Here is a 22,971-nt window from a genome sequence, read left to right on the forward strand (position 1 = left end):
TCTCCCCCAAGCCAGGGACAAAAATGAGGATAAACGGTTATGAGTCAGTGAATAACAAACTATGTGACTTGATTTTGTTCATGCATATTTTATTCAAGAGTAAAAAAAAAAAAAAAAGAAAAAATCGAGAGATTTGTCCCATAGGGCATGCTTACAATGTGTGTATCATTTAGGAAGTCAAATGCCAAAACATATCTTTAGAGATATAAAAAAAAATGTTGCAAGATAAAATCCATTATATTTGTCGAAATATGCATGTAGACCATACAAGAACCAGAACAAGAGGAAGGAAAATAACCGTAAGATTAAATTGTAACAATAATGGTAATATCAGCAGTAAATAGAACCAGTACAGTTTCTTGTTCAACGCAAGTGTGACTCGGTGTCCAATTAATTTACATCTGAAAACCATGCTATCATGCTTTGGCAGCCTGAAAGTAGCTTTCCACTGAGATTATATTCATTCACACTATTAAACATGTTCTGGAAATCAGTACAACAGAAACGTAAACAAGGCTTCACACCTGTGAAGGGCATCCCTGCATACAATGACTCAATATAAAATTAAAAGCAGTGGTAATAAATAACAAAAGTGTTAAAAAAATGGACAAAAACAAGAAGGAAGCTTATTTATCAAATTTATAAAACAAGACAAATGAAACAACAAATTGAATTTAATCATAAAATAATTCAAGTTTACTATTTGAATCACGACTACAGTATCACAATTATAATCTCACATTACAATTAGGAACTTAACTGCATGCATTGATGCGTTCCGTACCATAGATGCTGTGTTTAAAAATCACTGTTTTGTCCATCCTGGAGTCACATACCGCACCTTTACCTTTAGAATAATGGAGCAAAAAATAATTTGAAAATGTGTGAAAGGAAACATGTTACTTAAAATTTGGGCTTCTTACTCTAGTGACTTTTCATTTCTATTCAAAACAAGAAGTGAGTTCGTTTATCACTATTAAATTGCACGAAAAAAACGTTTTATTTAATCACAGTGTGGACATCCTCGTGAAGTTCCACATCAGATTAAAAATAAATGACCCCGCCCTTAAAATTTAAAATAATCCTAGATATATGTATCCATCTTTAAAATTGTAGAATTCCCATTTTTTGTTTAGCATTACACATTTTTAAAACTCAAGTGTGGGGGAAAAAAAAACAACGGGGCGCTAATGCACACCTGAGTGACAGCACACATCTCGGGCAGTGCTGGACAAGCAGGATATATTCTAAAATCCCCAAATCTCTTCGCTTCTTCGTCTGTTATCCGGTCCTATAGCAACGCAGGCGTGATTGCTGAAGCTTCTTCAGTGGCAGAGGATGCTCGAGTGATTTTTTTTTTTTTCCAGAAAGTGAGGATGTGCGAGGTAATGCCATGCGTTGCCAACGTGAGCACAAATAATGCAGAGAGGCAGAAATGTCTCTTTGAGGACGACCTTGATAAAAATAAATATTCAACCCTTTTCACATTCTCTTAAAAGATATTGTAGATAGCGAGGAGATTACGTCTCCCATCCCCCCCCTTTTCTGCCCTCAACTCCTCCGAGTTGCTAGGAGATGACTGGCGGCGAGTCATGTGGAGGTTTAATCTCACACTGCAGTGACTTTTTTTTAATGCTCATCTTTCAAGAAAATACCAACGCAAGGTAAATAAATAAGAGAATCCACTTCAACACCTTGATAGATTATCCATTCAATTTGAGAGTTGAGAATTCTCAAACTTGAGAATGACCTCTTGTTAGAGCATATCTGTTTGCACTTTCACTTTTTTTTTTCAAAAGGTTCATGATTAGACTCAAATTTAAAAATTTATTTGTGAAACCTTCTGTCAACAAAAACTCCAAAATATTGCCAAATAAAGATTACAACCACAAATCATGAGCCTTTAAAGTTTCATGAGCTTCCTTTTTTTTTTTTTTCTGCTGATTGGTAAGGAAAAATTACATGGGCAAATTTTGAAGTTGCCAAATATGGTTCTTTGCAAGACAAAGTGCTAATCCTACTCTGAAAACACATTTCTTTTTTTTTTCTCAAGGTGTTCTGACGCAATACTCTCAAAACAAGATAAATATCCTCAAGCTGTGAATCTGTAAGTGGCTTGATAGAAACATAAAAACAAAGAATAAACTCATTTGCATGGCACGGATACTGAAATGACGCCTTTTGTCGGTCACGTGTCACCAACACAATGTCCGACTTTAGTTCAGTCTGTAATTGAGCAGAGGGAGGGAACAACAGGCAGACAACTTTTAACCACGCTGCAGCCCCCAGCTCCCCAAAAACTTCACATTCTGTCACCAAATAAATGACCTTTTCGCTCGTTTTACATTTGCTGCAGATCACCTTCCGTCTGTCTGCTTTGGGCCCGTTTGTGTTTCTATGTTCTGAGGCCTGAATTTTCGATTTGGCAATGTCTCACTGCACGGGGGGAATATCTGCAACATTTGCAGCACCACACCGCCACCCCCCCCTCAACCCCCCTGCCTCATCTCCACCACAACCACCACCATCACCATCACCAACCGAGGCTCACTGGATGTTGCTGTTGTCATCCGTGCCGTTCGCCTCGGACATATTCATCTTTCCCATGGAGTGACCCACGTGGTTGACGCCATCCCTGCGAGGGGGCATGCGCTCGTTGATACGGTCCAGGCCCTTGGCTTCCTCGAAACTGGTGATCTTGTGCTGGGGGGAAAAGCCACGGATGGCTGAGGAGGAGAGGAACATGACACACACACGTTGGGGATCAGACTCACAGTTGTGTGATACTTTTGCTGATATTGTTCTGCTGTGAGGCTGGATTGACATTTTTCTCTGTATGTATTCTCACTAACAAAATGGCAGTAACGGACATCCCGGATCAGGCTGCCATGGAAACAGTCATGTATATTTCGAAACCCTCATGTCTTTAAACTCAAAGTGAGTTGAACGTTACGGCCTCCCAAATATGTTGCCGTACAAGCATCCATCCAGGAGCAATGTTTTAATACTTAATGTATGTGAAATGTTGCTCGTGTGGGTGAGAGGTGGACCAGGAAGATGGAAGGAGGGAACTGTTATGCTGGGAGGATTTGGGAAGGAGGAAGGGAGGGAGGGGGTGGGGGTCTCACACAGGTTTACCTTCTCCGTCCTCATCACTCGTCTCGATGGCTTCAATGGCTTCAATGGTGGCTGGGGGAGGAGGAGGAGGGGAGCAGGTTACTCCGGATAAAGCCATGCAAATGTCAGAAAGGCAGCCCCCGCTTGAAAAGGCAGCTCAATGTTAGGTCGGGTGCAATTCACATGTTCGATAGCAATGGAGCCAAACTTGGTGGGACGCCATGCATTGACGTGGATTGGAGAGAATCAGTGTCAACTACAGGTCAAATCATCAAAATGTGGAGAGTGGCAAACAAAAAACAAAAAAGAGAGAGAGAGCATGGTAGGGACACATCAATATGGAACATAATGGACTAAAAATACTTCCGACTATTTTAAGTTCCTGGTGGCATTCCAAACAAATCAAAGCGTCACAATTCGGAGATTTTAGATTCAGCTTAGGAAGTCCATTAAAAAAAGAGCCGTTATCTCAACTGTCTGTTTTTTATCTTGCTAGTCTTAGGAAACAGTCTTGCATAACTCTAGACTCACTATTTTTTGATAAATATAGATGTAATCATTTTTTCTTCTCTTAGTTCTTTATTGTAACAAATTTACAGTATGCACTCCTTTTAAATAGTGCCACGTAGTGCTCAAACAGGAAACACTACATAAGTAAAATGCCTTGTGCAAAAGGCTAAATTCAGGTGAAAGGTGTCACACATCTCAGGTTGTGGTATTTTATCGAGCAGGGAATAGCAGCACGATTCGGCTTTTGACATGTGACTTATAATGCCACAACCATGAGGAGCTTCACCCAACACGGAGATGGCCAACGTTCATTTGGCAAAGAATGGATCCCGGTGGAGATGCCAAGAGGAACAAGAGCCAATTAAATGAGTAAAGTAGTGAAGTGAGTTAGAGGACTAAATAGGACAGGAAAATTTCAGGTTTCCTTCTTTTTTGAGCCATTAACGGCGAAACACTGACTCTTGGGAAAAAACTGCAGTTGTTTGTTTACATTCAAACTCCATTCACAGTAAACGTGAGACCACTGTTCAAGAAAAGTTGGTATTTTGTGATTTTCAACATTTGGTAAAAACTAAAAATACATTTTCATCACAATCGCAAGGCATAAATTTCATTTTCCCGTATCTGTACCAGCGAGTACACACGCGAAAACACAAGGACAACATGCAAACAAAATCGGAACTTTGTTAAAAAAAATACATATTTACTGACTTTATACTAAGGTTCTTAGCGGCGGATGTCTACAAAGACATTTTAGAACCTTTGAGAGCTTGATGTTGAGTTGAAATAACCACGGAAAAAAGAAAACGTATGAAAAGGAATCATATCTCCAGCCTTGTACTTACCACTCTGCAGCGTCTGTTTGCCCCCAGAGAGAACCCCGCTCGGCAGCATGCCGGTGGGCGTCAGGCCCTTGAGCGTCAACACATTTTCGCTCTCCTCTCTGCAGGTATCACAGATCAGACGGATCAGATGATCTGAACGACTTTGAAACAGGTGAAAATATTGCCCTTTCAGGGTCTGTTAACACATTTACCGCTTACTGGCCCCTTCATTATTTACACCCTCACAGTGGAATGAGAAGCGTGACAAAGAGGTGCAGGAAAATCATGCCTTTGCACAGATAATATCGCTCCGATTTGACTGAACACACGCTGAGTGAAAACTGCATTTTCAAACAACCCACCATCCATGCATGGGTTTACCGTCAGGAAAAGACGATTATCAACATAGTTAATTAACGAAAACCTCTCTGACATTGTCAATCAAAACGGAGCGTTGTTCTCATATTCACCGCAACGTTTTTGACACAGCTCTTGTGTTGGATCGCGCTTGTGTAGGTGTGCCTAATGACGCGACTGGGGAGCGTATGGAGGGCACAAAGCTCCACAAATGATGGATATAACACATTAAGACCAAACTATAAGCCGTGATTACCTGAGGACTGAGAACATTTTGGCCATTTTCCCGATAGCACGGATCTTGTTTCGAATCACCTCCTTGCGTGCTGCGGCGGCGTTGGCTGTAAAGAAATATAGGCGTGAGAGCAGTTGATGTGACGTCTTTGGGTAAAGTGAATTGTGAGATTATTTTGAAATAAATCACATTGGACGTGCTTGAAGACAACTGTGAAGTATTGACATTTTTTAAACCCTCTATTTAAACCAACAGCGCCATCTAGAGGGCTAAAAAATACAACAACTGGTTCATGAAGCAAATTTGAAGCTTCATTTTCCACTCACTAACCACACCCCAAAAATGTCTTTCTCTTGGGTAGCTCACTGGCGTGGCTGCTGTAAAGCGCCTCGTTGTTCGTCAGTGCACACGCAAGTTGTGGATGGCGTCTTCGCATCGGCATAGCCGCTTTAGAGCGCCTCGTTGTCTGCTGTGAGTATGTCTATGTCACTGCGAGAGCAGTTGGAAGAAAGGGGTGTGGGGGAGTCGTGGACTGGGACACTGTTGCAGCTGCTTTAGAGTGTCACGTTGGAGCTGTGTGGAAAAGCCCCGCGGCGACTTGGGAGGATGCAGTGCAGTCAGCGGAGGTTTTGCTGAGACATGTAGGGATATGGAGGATAAGAAAGTTGCTTGACAAAATGTCATCCATTTTTCCGTGGGGTGTGGTTTCTCACATTTTAAAGCAGGGACAACAGCTCGATTTTGATGATTTTAAAAATTTGTAAATTTTTTTTGAATCGTTCCAATGAGTCAGGGTTGTTCACAACATTCATCTCAGTGGTGAGTCAAATTTAGAAGACCTATTTATTCCATTTTTCCAAGGACTAACATAGATTTAATGCAGATCTACATTTCGATTAAAAATAAAAATGATTATTTACATTTAAAAAATAGGTGAAACCTTTAGAATTAGGTTTAGAATTTAGCTTTATCATATTGCATTTAGGTGAAACATTTGATATTTGTTTTTCGCCATTTGCTGCTTTCTCTATGTTATCCTTTGTTGTAAATACGCAAAAAAGTAACTCTCAAACACGTATTTATTATTATCTTACTTTTAACTTATATTAAATATACCATAAATATAACATTTGCAGCTCTCCTGCAAGAGCTCATGTCATTTGTGCATTTGCACCACAGCATGTTAAACTTCCAACAATGTGAAATTTGACAGTTACCGTCGAATATCTCATCTTCATCATTCATTAGCTCGTCGTCGGAGCATATACTTAACACGTTCACCAGCATCTCTGTGACTAGGGGAGAAGGAAACAGAGCGTAGGTAAGAGGTTTGGTAATCGAGCAATGATCCATAGAGGTAGCAGCTCGTTACATAAGCGCGAGTAAAAGCAGCAAAGCAGAAAGCAGGCGCACTCCATACCTTTCTCTCCAACGAACGGCAGCGACCAGGTGAAGACGTCCATGAAGTTGGGCAGCCAGTAGGGATGAGGCGAGCAGTTGAACTGTCGAATGTTCATGACGTTGTTTTCATATTTGAGTACAGCAGCTGGCAGGAAACAGACGCATGTTAATAATGCCAAAAAAAAAAGAAAAAAAAGAAAAACACCAAGACGGTGTTCCCTGAACCGAGGCACATTTGTACATGAATTTAAAGATACATGGAGTAGTTTTTTCACAGAGGATAAAGAAAACATACCCGTGAGTATTGATATATTGTCTGTCTACATGCGTTGCTGCACCATTTATGATCAAATGCTCATTGCTTAAAGGGTTTTACAACACCATCTGATAAGTGACAACAGGTGAGTGTACCTTCTGCCATCTGGTGGAAGAACATTTAACTGTTCTGCCTATCACTCTACCTCGCTAAGTTAGATATGAACAAATATACATTATTTGTAGTCAATAAATAATAATACTCCGACCCATTAAGTGCTATTTGATCACTCCCATAAGACAGAAATACAAGCCTTGAAGTAATGTGATTACTTGACCTTGAATTTCATTGTTATAAATAGAACACTCGAGAGACACGTGGCCGCAATTTGTCAGTCATTACGCTGTGCAGACATAGTTCAAGCAAAACTCTGCTACAGACATGTAAGCAGGAAACCAGTCAGCCAGTAGATGGCATAACTGAGGCCAAGGACTGCTGACACTGATACTTCAAGAGGCATCGAGCCACATGGAGATACTGGAGTCATCCTGCCTACAGTTCCTCCCACGCTCCTCATTTCCCACAGCCAATGGCAAGCAAGACACAAGATCTGAGAGCACCAACACACAGGGGGGCTTCCTGATATATCCCTATGTCTCGTACACGAGCCATACGCCATTCTATTGTTGCATCTGTGCAAAAGTCCACAACAATAGGTACACCAGCACAATTGAAATGAGCTTGAAAACAAGAGCCGCATCCGTCAAAAGAGGAAAAAAACAAAACAATTTGGCATGTAGCATAAACAAATTCAGTCAATGAGGCAAATGTCACCTCAAAATGAAAAACAAAAACAATCAACAGATTTCCTCACCTTTGTTGTTGTAAACATCCAAGTAGTTTGGTGCAGAGAAGATGGTGATGAGGGACGGGAACCCCGTGGTCTGACTTTTACGATACATCCGGTAACTGGTAGTGAGCAAAAAAAAAAAAAAAAAACAACAACAAATAGATTGTATTTTTTTTAAATGCAAAGTTTCATCTTTTAATGTTCATTCACATACCACCGTCAAAACTTACCCTGCATCTTGTGCCTCATGCGCTCGGATAATTGATAATAGGTTATTGCTCTGTAGGAACTCACAAACAGCCGGATAACTGAAAAGAAATAAGATCATACATGTTAAAACATCAGCGTCAAATATGCATTTCAATATTTCAAATAAATGTCATTGATGTGCAGGTGAAAATGTAGTGGTCCCAACATTGACCCCTGGGGTACACCTCACGTTTTTCCCAAACCCTTTGATTCATTCTATACTCCCAAATTCCATTTCATTTTATAATAAATGAATCAATCAGGCGTGAAATGACATGAAAAAAAAACAACATTTATAAAAACACGACATTTATAAAAACATGACATTTATTATGGGCAGGTTTGGGACCAGGACTTGCAGAGAGGGGTTAAGATTCCTACAGGAGGACGGTCTGATAATTGAGATGCTTCCATGTTGCATTATGAATATGATGCACCATGGAGAAGCTCTCAACACGGCCGTTATGCAACACTGTGAAAGATGTTATGTCATTTCGAAACATCTTCAAGCCCTTGGGTTTGAAAGAAAGATTATATATTGATGAATAATGGCTTTTGTTTCCATGTTGTTGTACTTTTAGTTGAACTATGTTACCATTTATTTTTGCTGTTGTTAAAGACAGTTGTACAATATCTGCTAGTATCCGCTAGGACATTTACTGTGAATACAAATAGTTGTGATTATAACGTTCTTGCCTACAGCAAATTTTTCAACATGTTCAAAATGTCCTTGCGGCGAGCGTTAAAACTGTTTGAGAAAGCCAGGAAAATGAAAAAAAACAATAATTTTTTTTGGGGCTGTTAGCTTTCTGTTGAAGTGTGAGCAGTTTTTAATTAATAATAACTTTATTAAGTTGTACAAGTCCGAGGTTACCATCTTTTTAATGCTTATGGCAGTTAATAGTCGATACATTTTTTGACAAATTTTTTATTTATTTTTTTTAAATTAGAACAACTCAGAAGTGTTGCGTTGGACTTTATCGGTAGAAACCAGTCACGGTTGTTTGAAACGGCACAGGCTGAAAGGTTCCTTCTAAATGACTCAAGTGACTAATTGACTTTACACTGATCATCATCAATTGTTAATGACCAGTCACTTTCTAATCTAACGCAGCATGTTGCACATGCCTCCCATCATCTTCCTCTCCTCCAGCACTTCCCTGCCGCCTATCCACGGAGCCATCAAACTTTCACAAGCGCTTGAAATATTTAAACGCTCCAAGGTTTGCGCTGGAAGGAAAACAAGGAGGCCGCTGTGCCCTGAGCACCTGGCGAAACTGTGCCATCCCTCTTTTATCTAGGTCACATGACGAACCATCCCAAGGTGGCCCATATATAAATAACAGAAATAGCTGCGCTCACACGGATACGCTCGCTGCTCCACAATGGCTGACAGTGAGCACTGATGAGATCCAAAATGCTGGACTCAGAATCAGAATCAGAAATCCCTTTATTGTCATTGTACTCAAGTGTGCAACGAGATTAGAGAGCTCCCCTCTCCAGTGCAATACAACAATAATTTAGATAAATATATAAATTAGATAAATAAGAAAATAGTTAGTGCAATGGAAAATAATACTGAATAGGGTATATAAAAAAACATCACGTTGCTGTTCTGCAAGGTACGGGTGGTCATGTGTGTGTGTGTGTCAACAAGTGTTAATAAAAAAAAAAATGCAAATTCGAAACAAGGCCATTACATTTATGAGAGCTTATATTTGTTCTAGCCTTTTGGTCTTGAATAAAAAGAATGCCTATTAAAGCAGGAACTAAACATCCCAAAGTACAACATGTACTAGATTATTTTCTCTTCACTCCAACGGTTTCTATTGATTAGTCAGAGAAAAGACACACACACACACACACACGCAGACGCACGCACGCACACACACACACATTGCCTGCCTGCCTGCGGCTCACATTTCTTCCCTCCTTTGTGAAATTATGTGTCGGTGAGCCTGCGAGTGAGTGAGAGCGCGAGTGAGAAATCTGACAAGTGAGAAGGAGCGAGAGAGACAGAGATGGAAGTTCTGTGCTGCAAACACCCTCAGAAAATTGATCGGTTAGGTCGCTGGTCATTGCGTTGGATTGTCCGGCGTCACTGACGGAATGCGGTGGGTCCGTCCGTATTGACGCATCTTCCGTCAACACGTTATTTTCTTTTCTTCAAGCACAGTCGAGCTGAGATCAATTAAATGCACTCCAATAGAGGAAAGTGTAAACAACAAAAAAAAATCAGACTCATGTGACATTTACAAATGTAAAGTGGTTATGCTGTATGTTACGGCTATTTCAAATTGATTTTATGTGTATTGATTTTTGGAAGTTGTATAATACCGCGAGCGGTGCTTGTTTGACTGTCATGGCCATGTACGGCCATTATGTGAACTTGCTTGGCTAAGGTGTGATCAATATTGTATAACTGTATAATACGTATTATTGATTGACTTTTCACGTCGTTCTCCCGCCATTTATTAAGGGCTTCTTATATTTAAGAAACCGATTATGTTGCACTGGCCATCGAGCCCAAGAGAGAGCGTTTCTTCCGTCCTAATGGCGGCAAGATAGTAAAGGTAGTAAAAGGTCACAGGGGGATAAAAAAAAAAAAAAAAATGACAATTACCTTGCAGCCGCCTCCGGACGAAACAATAATCCTCACAAAGCCTCACCAAGACACAATGTCCTATTAAATATTGTTTATATACTTTGCAAGCTACTCGCCGAGCATGAAGATGAACACAGTTTTTTTTACGTCAGATGTCATCCTCGGTTCTGCTTGTGTATAACTACAGAGCAGAGCAGAGCATATAGTCGGCAATGGTAAGCAACCAAATATTGAAGATCGATTGTCTTTTTAGTTTGTTTTAAGTGGCTTCGGGGTCGATTTCCGACTCAATTCTTGGCACGTTGATATCAAATACAATCGTAAGACCGCCAAGGTACAAAGCGAAATATCCGCGCTTAACTCTTCTGTCCCACTTATTTCATCTGATGAGTCATATTCTTATAAAATTTAAAGTTTGATCATATTACCCCGATATTAGCCAATTTGCATTGGCTTCCGGTCCACTTGAGATGTGATTTTAAAGTTCTGCTACTTACTTTTAAAATATTGCACGGCTTAGCACCTTCTTATCTCGTTGACCTCGTGGTACCATATGTTCCGTCCCGAAACCTTCGCTCACAAAATGCTGGTCTTTTAGTGATCCCGCGAGCCAAAAAGAAGTCCGCAGGTTCTAGAGCGTTCTCTATTCGGGCACCAATGCTTTGGAATGCACTTCCCTCAGATATTAGAGGCGCCACCTCAGTAGAAATGTTCAAAACACTATTAAAGACGCATTTATACTCTTGTGCATTTAGCTGAAATATTTGTTGGCCTGTTTACTGCCGCTTTTTTTTTCTTTTGTTTTCTTTTCTGCCCCCTTTTCCCCCGGCTGGGGGATTAGGTGACGGTGACCCACTAGGAAGTTTAAGGCATTGACCAACTGGGCATGCACCTGTTCCAGTGATGTCGTCTTCCTGCAGCGCGACATTTGATCAATTTATTTATATACTTTAGCATCTAATTTAATTATTTGTTGGCCTGTTTACTGCCGCTTCTTCTCTTTTCTGCCCCCTCCTTCCCCTGCTTGGGAATTAGGTGATGGGGACATGCTTTGAAGATTACGGCACTGACGAACCGGGAAGGGACCTGCTCTGCCGAAGTCGTCTTCATGCAGCGCCTTTTCTGATTTCCTTATAGTTCAGCACTTCATTGAACTACTTGTTGGCCTGTTTGCTATTTCTGTTCTTTCTTTTCTGTTCCCAATTCCCCGAATTAGGTGATGGCGATTCACTTGGAAGTGGCTGTACTGAATTTACACCAACTGACCGGTACAAGATCGAAGGCTCATCTTCGGATATGCTGCCATGGATATTACGGCCCTGGATGAGGACCCACTCCACTGAAGTCATCTTCCTGCAGCACTTCATTCAATTGACTCTTATATTATCTCATCTATCATTGCATAGCATCATTGTATGTGTCAAATGTTGCCCAGTTGGCATCCATTGCAGCCTGGTCATCCTGGAAGGGGGATTCCCCCATCTGTGGTCCCTTCTCAAGGTTTCTCACTTTTCCCCTAATGAGGTTTTGTGAGTTTTTCCTTGCCCTCCTGGGGGTTAAGATCGGGGATGTCGATTGTGGCTATGTAAAGCCCTTTGAGACTGTCTGTGATTAAGGGCTATACAAATAAAATTGACTTGACTTGACTTGACTAAAGACTTGTGTATTTTATGAATATATGAATTGGAAATCATTCTGCATATATCTCCATTAAAAAATGCATATATATAGAGATATATATGTTTTTTTTTTTATTTATTTACTTATTTATTTTACTCCTTCAATCTGAGCATTTTTATTGGATTCCATTGCTCATTTCTATTCATCATTTAACTGAAAAAAATTACTTAAGTAGATCCTGACCACAGCCAAGATGGAAATGGCCAGTGGAAACTTTGCACAGATGAATAAACAGTTTCCGTACCCCAGAAAAGATGCACCAGAGTCCAATAATTAGCCTCATGGAGCACATTAGTGTGGGCCGCGTTCTGAGGGACAGAAATGAACTCTGACTGAACCCTCATCCGTGACAGTCTGGGCTGAGCTCACCTGTAAAAGTAGGAGCAGCCTCGCACTGTGTTGTGGCTGAAATATTCCTGCGTTTTCTCGTTGCCGAAGTCCTCCAGGGGATCCGACCACAGCAGGTCGCACATGGGCCCAAAAGCCGGCGGCTCTTTGAACCGATCCAACTTAACAGGACAGGCAGACAAGACACGCTCAATTCATAACTGGAAAATATGTCCACCGCTGGGATATGCCCCGGAGCAGTCTTACCTTTTTAATATCATCTAAGGTGTGTATTTCAGGTGAGAGTCCGCCATGGACACACAGAAACTGCTGATTCATCAGTGCCGCCAGTGGAAGGCAGTCAAAAGCATCCATGCATGAGTCGTACACCTGCTCCGAATATTTGATTTTACCTGCCAAACCCAGGAAGCAAAATTAGCTGCATATGTGATGAGACATTTCAGAATGTACAAAAGTATTGGGACACCTATTTCCTGAAGTGAAAATGAAAGAAATATATGCATTCTCATTTGTGCTGTCAAGGATGAACTATTGAACCCAACGTGTCCCAGGTAACGCAAAATTTGTATTAAAACTCATTCACGCCCAGCCCAGGTAAAATGAATGTACTTTTGGGCGTCTACATCCGTCAATGGCAGCGATTGGGTTAAAATGACTAAATGCACTGTGTATGATGAACACGGAGGGGTACTCACATTCTTGTTTGAAGGTGAAATATTCTGTCAAATGTCTACATTCATGATTTCCACGCAGTAAAAATAGTGTCTTTGGATAGAGGATTTTCAGTGACCAAAGGTATAAAACACACTGTCGAGACAAAAAAATTCAAACAAAATATTTGTTCAGTGAGTGACAAACAGCAGTTTATACAAAACGCGTGATTTCCCAACGGGAGAATGTTTGCTTCACCTCAATACTGAAGTAGCCACGGTCAACATAGTCCCCCAGGAACAGGTAGCGTGTCGTGGCTGGCGATCCTCCCACTTCGAAAAGCTTCATCAGGTCAAAGAACTGCCCATGGATGTCCCCACAAACTGGGAAAACAATGAAAGGGGAAACGAATTTTGAAAAATCCTACAAATGTTTTATGCTTACTTTCAAATGTTGCAGGTGTTTGCATTGAGTGAAATGATTCAAATCATCTAACCCAGTGATTTTGATGGCAAGACTGTAAAAATATGTTGGATGCAATAAGTTGACATCAACTTTCAACCTCCAAATTTGAGTAAAGTTGTCCGAAAACATGACTGGCATCCGACAACCGATTGTGTTTGACCTCCAATGTTCCGATGTAACATTTCATCTTTCAAGGAGCGTCTAAAAATGTCAGTTGACTCCTAATGCCAGCAATTTTGCATTTTCTGCCAAAGGGAATGCTCCCTAGAATAATGAACAGCTGAGCTGGACGCTATTTTATTTGTTCGGTAATGTACACTGGAAGCTGCTTAGTCACCATTTGCTGCAGCACATTTTTTTTTTCAGAACTCATCTCGCTTCCTCATCCCTTTCACTAATGATATTACCGCACTGTTACGTGGAATGTTATCATTTTAAGAAATGATCCGAGCCGTTCCCATTTTCCCTTTGATGGGTTAAACACAATTGTGTTTCAGCATGATAAAAGAGACTCTCTTAAACGGGCGAAAATAAAATGATATATATTTCAGCCGTCTTCAGGGTGACGAGAAGAGATGTTTGTGGTTTTTGGCTGCTGTCCCCCGAAGTGAAGCAATACCCGTGTAGTGAGAGAGATGCACACTTGTTTTTTTTTTTCATTGAGCACTGTACGACTCTACATTGCAAACCAACGTCTAATTTCCTCGTGGCCTTCAATTCTTCATTATCATCTCTCTGTTCCCCCCTCTCTTGCTCACCCCCCCATCTCCGCTCTCTTTTCCTGTCTCCCCTATCAGCTCCACAGTGGCCTTCGCCCACTCAAAGCTTGGAGCGATGTGCGTGGGAGACTGCTTGTGTGACTAAAGCAATCAAACACACACGCAAGCACATACGACCACGTACGCTCATGCATGTACACAAACATCCACGCTGCATGTCCATGCAAGTTTTTAGTCCATATTTATGAAAACTCTCCGTATCATCTGAGACAAGCACATGAGTAAAACGACATGTTAGAAAAAAACAAAACAATAGCCCCAATTGTGCCTGTAACGTAATTTGCAGGAAAACCACCGCACCTAAGGAAAAACAACGTATAGGCGACAGAAGGCGTAACTGACGAGGTGTCAATCATATCTCACAGGTAAAATCGTAGTGAGCTCACTCATAACGAGCACACGCTTGATTTCTCCAGCTGACCTGTTTAGCTCGGGTTTTGGGAGGTTTGCTTACACTATGGTGGAATATCCCCTAAAAACTTCAACTTGTGTGCTAACAAGAACTTTATTTCTTATAGATATTGTGTCACAATACAACACACAACAACATCGCAACACACTTTACGATACTGAAGATAGAAATAGAGTTTGAAAAAAAAAATACTAGTGGCAAGTCTGACCGGAATCCCAATACAAGCACTACTGAAACAGTGAAATGCTTCATTTTTTATAGAAAAAGGAATTTAAACAAAATTATTGTAAATCTGAAACTTTTACTCAACTTTACTTGCAATCCCAAAGCACTGACAGCTGATCCAGCCTTTGTAAGCTTTATTTATTTATTTATTTATTTTTAATCGACACAGTGAGTGGCTAAATATATTGGTCAGCCTTTGAAGCTACAAAAAAAAATAAATAAAAATCTCAGTTTGAGGAAATATATCCCTTGATGACTGTACACCCAGAATAAAAATGTCTTTCTGGCATGTTCGGCTTGGGAAAAAAAAAACTAGGCCACAACTTAGGTTGATCAGAGGGAGACACTGGCAGGCTCAGACGCTGCCAACATTCGGAGATGTCGCAATTTTAGCTTGAACTTGAAAACGTTGGGTAGTTGCAAGAGAAAATGCCAAAGTGGCCATTTCTGCACGTAAACAGAAAAGCATGTAGCTGATGTAGCACAAGTGCGATATTTAGATGGTCTGCAGAGCCGGTATGTGGGAGACATTTTCACTCCGAATGGACACTTACCTGCATCAGGACTAAATTATTTTGGAGTGAGTATGCCGAGTGGAGGACACACGCGAGCTAATTGCCAGGCACATAAAACCAAACAAACATTTGCAGCTCTAAACAGTTTAAAGCCTTAAATGAACCATGCTGCTCGCTCACTTTCTTTCTGTAATTGCTTTTTTTGTCACATTTTTTGTGTCGCTTTTGAGTGATATTCTTCATAAAATATTTCCTGTAATTCTGATCTCAGGATCTGGATGTGTGTTCACCATTCAGTGGCGGGCCGTGCATTTCACACTTGGGCCTTCAGTGAAGTCCTACTTAGTTCGACTTGAGTAAATCCCCCTCATATTGCCATCATTTATGACACCATGGCTTGAAGAAATAATATACAGAAACACACTTACACAGGACTGAGCAAGTGTTGAACGACCTAGCTTCTCTTGAAAGGTCCGTCTTGAAAATGGCCGCGCAAGCGTATCTGCAATTAATTCCCTCCTTCGGCCATTGTGGTTTAAAAAAGCAAGAATGTATTTTAGATTTTCGAACGGTCGCCAGTTACGACTTTCGGGTGTGTTGATTCCGCATGAGTATCCAATCACAAGACGCGTTCATCACCTTCAGCGTAAGGCCAGCCAGAAGGCTCACTGTCATCAACTCGTGATCTGATTGGCTATCGCAACTGTCTATCAAATCTGAAAGCCATGACAGAACAGACACCCGCACGATTGTATCTGAAGGCCTCGGACGAATAGTGCGAGCTACTGCTATTGTGAAACCTGCCTGGCAACACGAGCTAGCTGAATTCTGATTGGATAAAAATTCTCACCTAAAAATACAACGCTAGGATATCATATGACATCAATGACATCTTGATTATGTTAGGCCAGCAGAGAAGGCCTTGAAGGCCTTGACCGCCCACCACTGGTTCACCATAAAGAGTGTTCTGATGGTTCCCTCATTCGTGATGTTTTTGTGCACGAGTCTACCTGTGACTGGCGCCTCGATGTCAAGTATAGTTTTCTCCTGGCGCAGGATTGCCGCTCCTTCGTTGATGATCCGCAAAGCCACAGCTTCTTCCACGCGGCCTTCCTTGGTGAGGTGGGCCTTCAGGAGATCCACTCGAGGCTTCCCTTCACAGTCGAACACTTCCTTCATTGTAAGGCGGTGGCTTAGGGGGAAGGGGACAGCTGGGGAAAAACAAGACACATGGAACAACGGATCAAATTAACATGGACACTCTTTGAACGCCGTCACTAAGTGCGACAAACTGCAAACTCCACTCGCGAGCGAGCGAGACGGTTTACCATGAGGAAACCTCGTGCACGTTTAGCCGAAGGCGAAACACAGCCGCTACATACATTTGTTGTACGCCGAATGTGCAATCGACTCTAAAAATATGGCTTATTTAATATGCACAAGGACAATAAATCCATTTGCAGACTCAAACAGTAAATTATTCAAAACTATGGCTGACGCGGTAATTCTTCTAGAATATGTAGAGGTAAAGATTTGTTTTTCAAATGGCAACAGGCATTGAAATCGGCTGCTTCGCGACTCATGCACAACCTGATGAGACCTTGGACGAGTGCTGCAATGCAACAGGGCTTCGAAGGTCTTGGTTTCTCCACAGATTTCTTTTAATAAACATATTGATACGTTAAATGAGCATTATGAGCATTAATGTAGAGAAAAAAATAAAACACTGCTAACATGTCCATGTCCTCAATTTATCCAACACTCACTCTGGAATGCAGAAGCCTGTGGCCATTAAAATGCACCGGTCACCTAGCCAACAAACTGGCCGCAAAACTGTGCAAAAGAGATCATTATTCTGTGTCAGGAAAGGTTAGTCATTAGATGTGGAGTTGATCCCTGTGTGCTGTGACGACAAGCTTTCAGGCTCCGTGTATTGACGTTAATCTATAGATCATCAGGCTTAACCGAGGGACTCTTTCTACACGAGGTCGCTGTAAATAATTCAGATTAACGGAAAAATAAGACAGATGAGCGGCAAGTTGCAAATACCTCCAGTGCACATTTACCAAGTCAGCGGTAGTTTGCCTGCCAGATTTTAGCCCTGCATAGGCGAGCGCGGGCCCGGGGCAATGCCGAGTGAAGGGAAGAAACCGGGAACGTGTCTCAAAGCTTAAAGTGAACATGATCAACATGCTCTTTAATAATGAATGCTTGGCTAGAGAACTCTCAAAGTCGCTGCTCCCGGGATAATGAGGCAAGCGGCAGCAAGTGTTTTTAATTGGAGGAGGATTTTTTGTTCACAGTGTGCAGTGTGTATCTGTGATGACGACGTGCGCTTTGACACATTAGCGGCACGCATTGTCTGCACTGTCAACACAAACACACACAAGGGTGAGAGGTTTGACTGGAGTTGATGTCATCATCGAATTGAGAGTTTTTGGATCTTGCACGACATGGCGTGTATCAAGTGACTGGATAAAACTCAATCACCACACCTCTGTAAGCATTTGCCCCTTCTCACAAAACGATAAATCCAGTCGCCGTGTATCGGCTCCAAGCCGAATTTCACATTTTCATGAAGCGCCTTCCGGAAGAATAACCCAGCTACAAACGGTGTATGCTGTTCAACGCGCACAAACACGCAGCCCCGATGTACAGTGAAGAGATGAAAGGAGCTGACTCCAGCTCGGCGCCGAAGCAGCAGAGTCAAACTATGAAATACTGTATGTTGCCGGGCAACAGCAGCAGCAGCAGCAGCAAGCAAGCAGCTGACTGTTGGAGTCAAACCAGTGCCGACGCAGAAAACTACATTTGGCATTCTTATAAACGCTGCTGGGGAAAAAAAAAAGCACATCAACTACTGCATCTGAGGCCCGACTGAGGAGTTTCAACTAACTGCGCTGTTGCAGTCGAGTGACTCGTTTTCAAAAAAATGTGCAAGTTAAAGACACCATAAGGCAGTTACGTTGCTAATGAGCAACCTTGAAGTCAGTCAGGAAATGCTGAATGGCTTCTCGTCTAACGAGACAGTGAGCATTTTTGAGCGACATGTGATATGTGCGGGAGGAAGCAACTTGCCAAATCTGAGAATTGCTGAATCCTGACCATTCAAATGTCCAGTGGTGCTTTTTGGCATGCGCGTTATGTGCGGCCACACAAGTCGACATTGCCGGTGGAGAGCAAAGCACCCTGACTTAAAAAAAAAAAATCAATGAAATTCAATTCAATAATTATTTGCGTTCGCATTGAGAATTTGCGCCCCCTTGTGGAGATGAGAAGAGATGCCAAGTCCTCTGTATGACATTTTGCACACTAAATTGATCTTTTTTTTTTTTTATTATTATTCTTTAAAAAAAAACTAATTTCACCCCCCCAATACTTTCATATTGTTTCATAATGACCTACTTGACCTGTTTTAATTAAAAACCAGTTTTTACAAACAGTAGGTTACTAAGCACTCCCAAAGTAGGTGGCCTGAATATGCCTCTCCATTCCCTGCAACTCAGTGGCGATAGTCCCCTTACAAAACAAAGTGCACGGACCAGCAGATAATGCATTCAGATTCACTTTCTTCTGTCACATTAAGATGCGCAATAGAAATAAGAGATGCTATGAACTTGTAGTAGTTTCACTTGCGGGGATAAAAATAACTCGCTTGTCCTCAGTCGTTAGCTACACGGGCCACATACAACGACTGTCTCGACTAATCAAAATCATCTGCTTTTATCACCTAAGTGACACAATGGTGCTTGTTGTATCCTTCTTTAGCTTTTCCGGAACCAACTAGATGTGAAATATGAAACTGAATATGAGGATTGGGAGGATTGATTGATAACATACAAAGCATTACAATCTGAGTCCAGTTGTGTTTTTGTTTGAATTGGTGGGGTGAAAATAATAAATACCTGAATAAATGAACATTTAACGTGCCGTTGCCAAACTAGTCAAAAATGCCAACATGCCTACTGAGAAATTTTCCAAACTATGCAACTATGATGTGATGCTAACAACATACAAAGCTTCGTTAGCAAAATCAAACACAATGCAATATAAAAAAAAATTTAAAAAGTAGTGTTACAAAGAAAATCACGTGGTAGATAGAGGTATTCATTTAGCAACTGGAAAGGCATAAAATATGAATCTATTGCAAATAGCTCTCATTATGTCCGGCAATTGTAAATAACTCCAACCACATTGCTGAATGAATACCTCTCTGGTAGTGTCAATCAAATCTGAACATTATCATCCATGTGAAGGCACCATTTTTCTCCAGGAAACCCCATTTTGGGCTCAACAGATTCCACGTTTGATGCAATAGAAGATGTAATGAGACGTGCTTCTGCAAAACATCAAATTAAGGGGATTTTACGCAGATGAATCATGCGCCTCCAGCACAAATATAACCATGTGTCAGCAACTGTGTGACAAAGTGTACAAGTTAGAATGTAGGCTAGCCCAGTTTATGCTATACTGATAACAAACGAGTGATTCATGCAAATCATCACATATACAAAATCTTTGTATAAAAACAAAAAAAATGCTGCGGAAAAAAAATTAAGATGAATTGATATTAAGTCAGGGTAGAATGCAGTGCAGTTATACCACTTTTGGCCGGTGTGAATTTTGAGCTTCTATTATTATCTAGATTTTTTTTTTTTTTATTGGACCACGTTACATTGCAAATTTATCCACCTGATATTGTGTCCAGTGAGCAGTGATCATACCCCTTTAATCAAAGATATCAATAATAAATGAAGGATTAATAGTAGCAGCACCACACGCACCCCAAAAATTATTTAAAAACATTTGGAAAAAAAAAAAAAAGGATGACAAAGGAGGTTTCGTCATTTCCGCGACGACATTAAATATGTTTTACGAATAAATCCACAGCTTCGTTTTGATGAACACTTAGGCCTACTATGTTCCTGTACTTTAATATTGGTTATTACGGTCATAGGGTACTTGGAGTCTCAACTACTTTTTCAGCCATACTTGTAAAAAGATGGAGAACCAGCGACTTAGAACATCTACAGTGCTGCCATGTAAATTTCAGATCAGTCTTTGTCCAAGAATTGTTGTCGCCTCAAGTGCAAAAGTTGCTGATGCTGAGTGAGCTGCACAGCCACTGCTTTAATAATGCCGGTGAATACGTTGGTGTACACGGAGCTGGTCCATGGACAAAATGAGCCCGGGCTAAATGAGTTATGGCACAACTGTGGGCGCTTCATCATGCTCCATTGATCGCACTTTGCATCCACGGTGATGCCCTGGAGAAATCAGACGCTCGTGCATCTTTTGGCAGTCCTTGCATGCAAGTAAGACGTGAGACATTTAATGTTCATTTCGAATTCCATGCCATCTTCTTGTTCTTCCTCCCTGTCAAAATCCTGCTGCATCACTGCCCCATCTTCGAGCAGGAGCTCAGCATTCAGCTGTACCCCCCCTCCCCACACACACACACACACACACACCCTCCCTGCCACAGAGCTAAGACACATTCAAATGATGACAGCTGAGAACAAACATAAAAAATACATGATTACGTTTTTAAAATTTATACCTCCATATCTCCCTACGCAGCCGTGCTCGTTGGAGTTCGTATGGGCTGCCTAGAAAATGGGATTGTTTGTCAACATTTAGAAAAAAAAAAAGAAAAAAAAGCAGGCAACTTGATGGCCGCGAATGCACCACGGATGCACGACTACGTGGATATGGGAGGGGAAAAAAATAGAGGCCACGTTCACGCCATGGCACGAGAAGCGAAAAGCCAAGATGTTATGTAATATCTCGAGTCAAAATGAAGGCTTTGTGCGCGTGTGTGTTTTGCGTGTATGTATGTGTGTGTGAGGGGGATGTGGGGGGAAGGGGGTTGTCTTACTCACATTTCACCACCCGATCGGCGGCGTTCAGGACGATGTCAGCGTTGGACATCTTCATGGGCAGTTTGCGGCTGTCTTCGAGTCTGGAAACGCTTCCTCTTTCTCCAACCCGCTAAAATACAAGATCAACTCTCAGCGTTGCTGCTGCTCCGAATGCAGTTGATGCTGTGGCATCACTCGGTTGGTGAGGATGAGTCCCCCTCCTCCTCCTCCTCCTCTTCTTCTTCTCTCCTCTTCTCTTCTCTTCCTTTCCTCCTCCGTGGGTCGGAGCGGCTGCGCCCGGGTAGGACTTGATGCTGCTTCCTTCCCAGGCTCGGGTGGATGCTGGATGCTGGAGAAAGCTGGATGCGGTGCTAAGCTGCTGCTGCTGCTGTGGGGGAGGATGCACGGGAGAGGGAGGGAGAGACAGCGAGTGAGGAAGAGGGAGGCGGCTTTGAAGGGAACTCCCACGCAAATTTTTCAGACCGCCTGCCTGATGCTGCCTTCTGAAGGGGCTGCCCCCACGCACGAGCACATGCACGGCATACCGCGTTCGGCTAATATTGAACATATTCACGATACATGAACATAAGAGCACGCACGAATTAAGGTGGCTATACAGTCGTCCCTCCTCGATAAAATATTTTGTAAACATTCAAACTGTTCGCGAAAAAGCGCGAGACGTTCATGAGATATGCGATTGTCACGTGACTTTGTTTATAAAAGCTCGATGGATTCTCATGAGAGGTTAGCCGATTTTTAAACATATTCGAGACGAAATCTGAATCCTGAAATGTATTTGACGTAGATATAATTAAAGGATCGATAATCTCCGTCACGTGGACAGCAAGGTAAACGAGTTTTGACAGCCGTTTATTCGCACGTTTAAAAAAGTCGTCAGTGCGTTGACTGTATCTTTAAACGCGGGTGTTGCAATTACCACATGTCACCACACGAGGCTCCCAAACAAACGACTCTTGTAATAGGAGAGGATCGTGTCTCGATACAAATGTCACCGACTAAAGAAGATAAAGTTTAAATGTGACCAACGATAATAATGATTTAAAAAAAAAGAATAATGGCTCAAATAGCTTTTTATTGTAAACGAGTGTATTGATATACTCATGTTTGTTTGGAGCACTCGGTAAATGCCACAACAACACAGCCACATTTATCCATTAACTTTTAAAGCCTGTTAAACCAAACATGTTTTAGGCAATTATTGCCTCAAGTTTTACTGGTTTAAAATACACTGTATCCTAAATTATTGTGCAAGTTTGTTCCACTCGATCCCATTTTCTACTCAAATCAAATGACAATAGCAACAATTTTCAAGTCATCAACTTCCACCTTTTCAATGTTTTTTAAACAAACACGACAGCAATATTTTTCCAACTTTAAATGCAGTTATAAATAATTAGGTTAAAAACAAAAATGAGTAGCTCCATCACATCTGCTCTCCAGGAAACGGAAGTGAAAGGTTCACCAGATTCGTTTGAATCTCTGTCTGTCTGAGTGGAAGTGACAGAGACACCGGAGGTCAAATCAAACTTTAAAAAGAGAAGTGAGAAGATTATGAAAGGAGTCTTCATATTCTTGCAGTCTAGACGTTCAGGGTCAACAGTCAACCCACA

The 22,971-nt window shown here is 41.5% G+C and overlaps 1 protein-coding gene across 2 annotated transcripts; it reads right to left on the bottom strand.

The window, feature by feature from the left end:
* Positions 1 to 68: 68 nt before the first annotated feature.
* LOC148320217 (protein phosphatase 3 catalytic subunit alpha-like) lies at positions 69 to 21,825 on the bottom strand. Of its 2 annotated transcripts, XM_088279496.1 has the most exons (14): positions 21,362 to 21,820; positions 16,490 to 16,690; positions 13,342 to 13,466; positions 13,128 to 13,239; positions 12,679 to 12,824; positions 12,454 to 12,593; positions 7,781 to 7,858; positions 7,575 to 7,669; positions 6,464 to 6,589; positions 6,261 to 6,338; positions 5,065 to 5,149; positions 4,473 to 4,570; positions 3,139 to 3,189; positions 69 to 2,726 (listed from the first exon to the last, which is right to left on the bottom strand). In XM_088279496.1, exons 1-14 carry the CDS (start codon positions 21,414 to 21,416, stop codon positions 2,548 to 2,550), a joined length of 1,569 nt encoding a protein of 522 aa, XP_088135622.1. In that variant the 5' UTR covers positions 21,417 to 21,820; the 3' UTR covers positions 69 to 2,547. The 2 variants fall into 2 exon arrangements, with proteins under 2 accessions (XP_088135622.1, XP_088135623.1); XM_088279497.1 differs by lacking the exon at positions 3,139 to 3,189 and having other exon boundaries at positions 21,362 to 21,825.
* Between the last annotated feature and the right edge of the window lie 1,146 nt (positions 21,826 to 22,971).

Source organism: Idiotropiscis lumnitzeri, chromosome 17 (genome assembly GCF_059441095.1).
Source record: "Idiotropiscis lumnitzeri isolate Australia: NSW breed Sydney's pygmy pipehorse chromosome 17, RoL_Ilum_1.0, whole genome shotgun sequence".
In the NCBI taxonomy this organism is placed as follows: Eukaryota; Metazoa; Chordata; class Actinopteri; order Syngnathiformes; family Syngnathidae; genus Idiotropiscis; species Idiotropiscis lumnitzeri.

Bases quoted from the DNA above. Each gene is read 5' to 3' on its own strand.
- LOC148320217 (XM_088279496.1), bottom strand. From the start codon at position 21,416: ATGAAGATGTCCAACGCTGACATCGTCCTGAACGCCGCCGATCGGGTG. The intron at 6,339-6,463 runs GTATGGAGTGCG...CTTCTCCCCTAG, and splicing joins GCCGTTCGTTGGAGAGAAAG to TCACAGAGATGCTGGTGAAC. The intron at 5,150-6,260 runs GTAACTGTCAAA...ATTTCTTTACAG, and splicing joins TGAAGATGAGATATTCGACG to CCAACGCCGCCGCAGCACGC.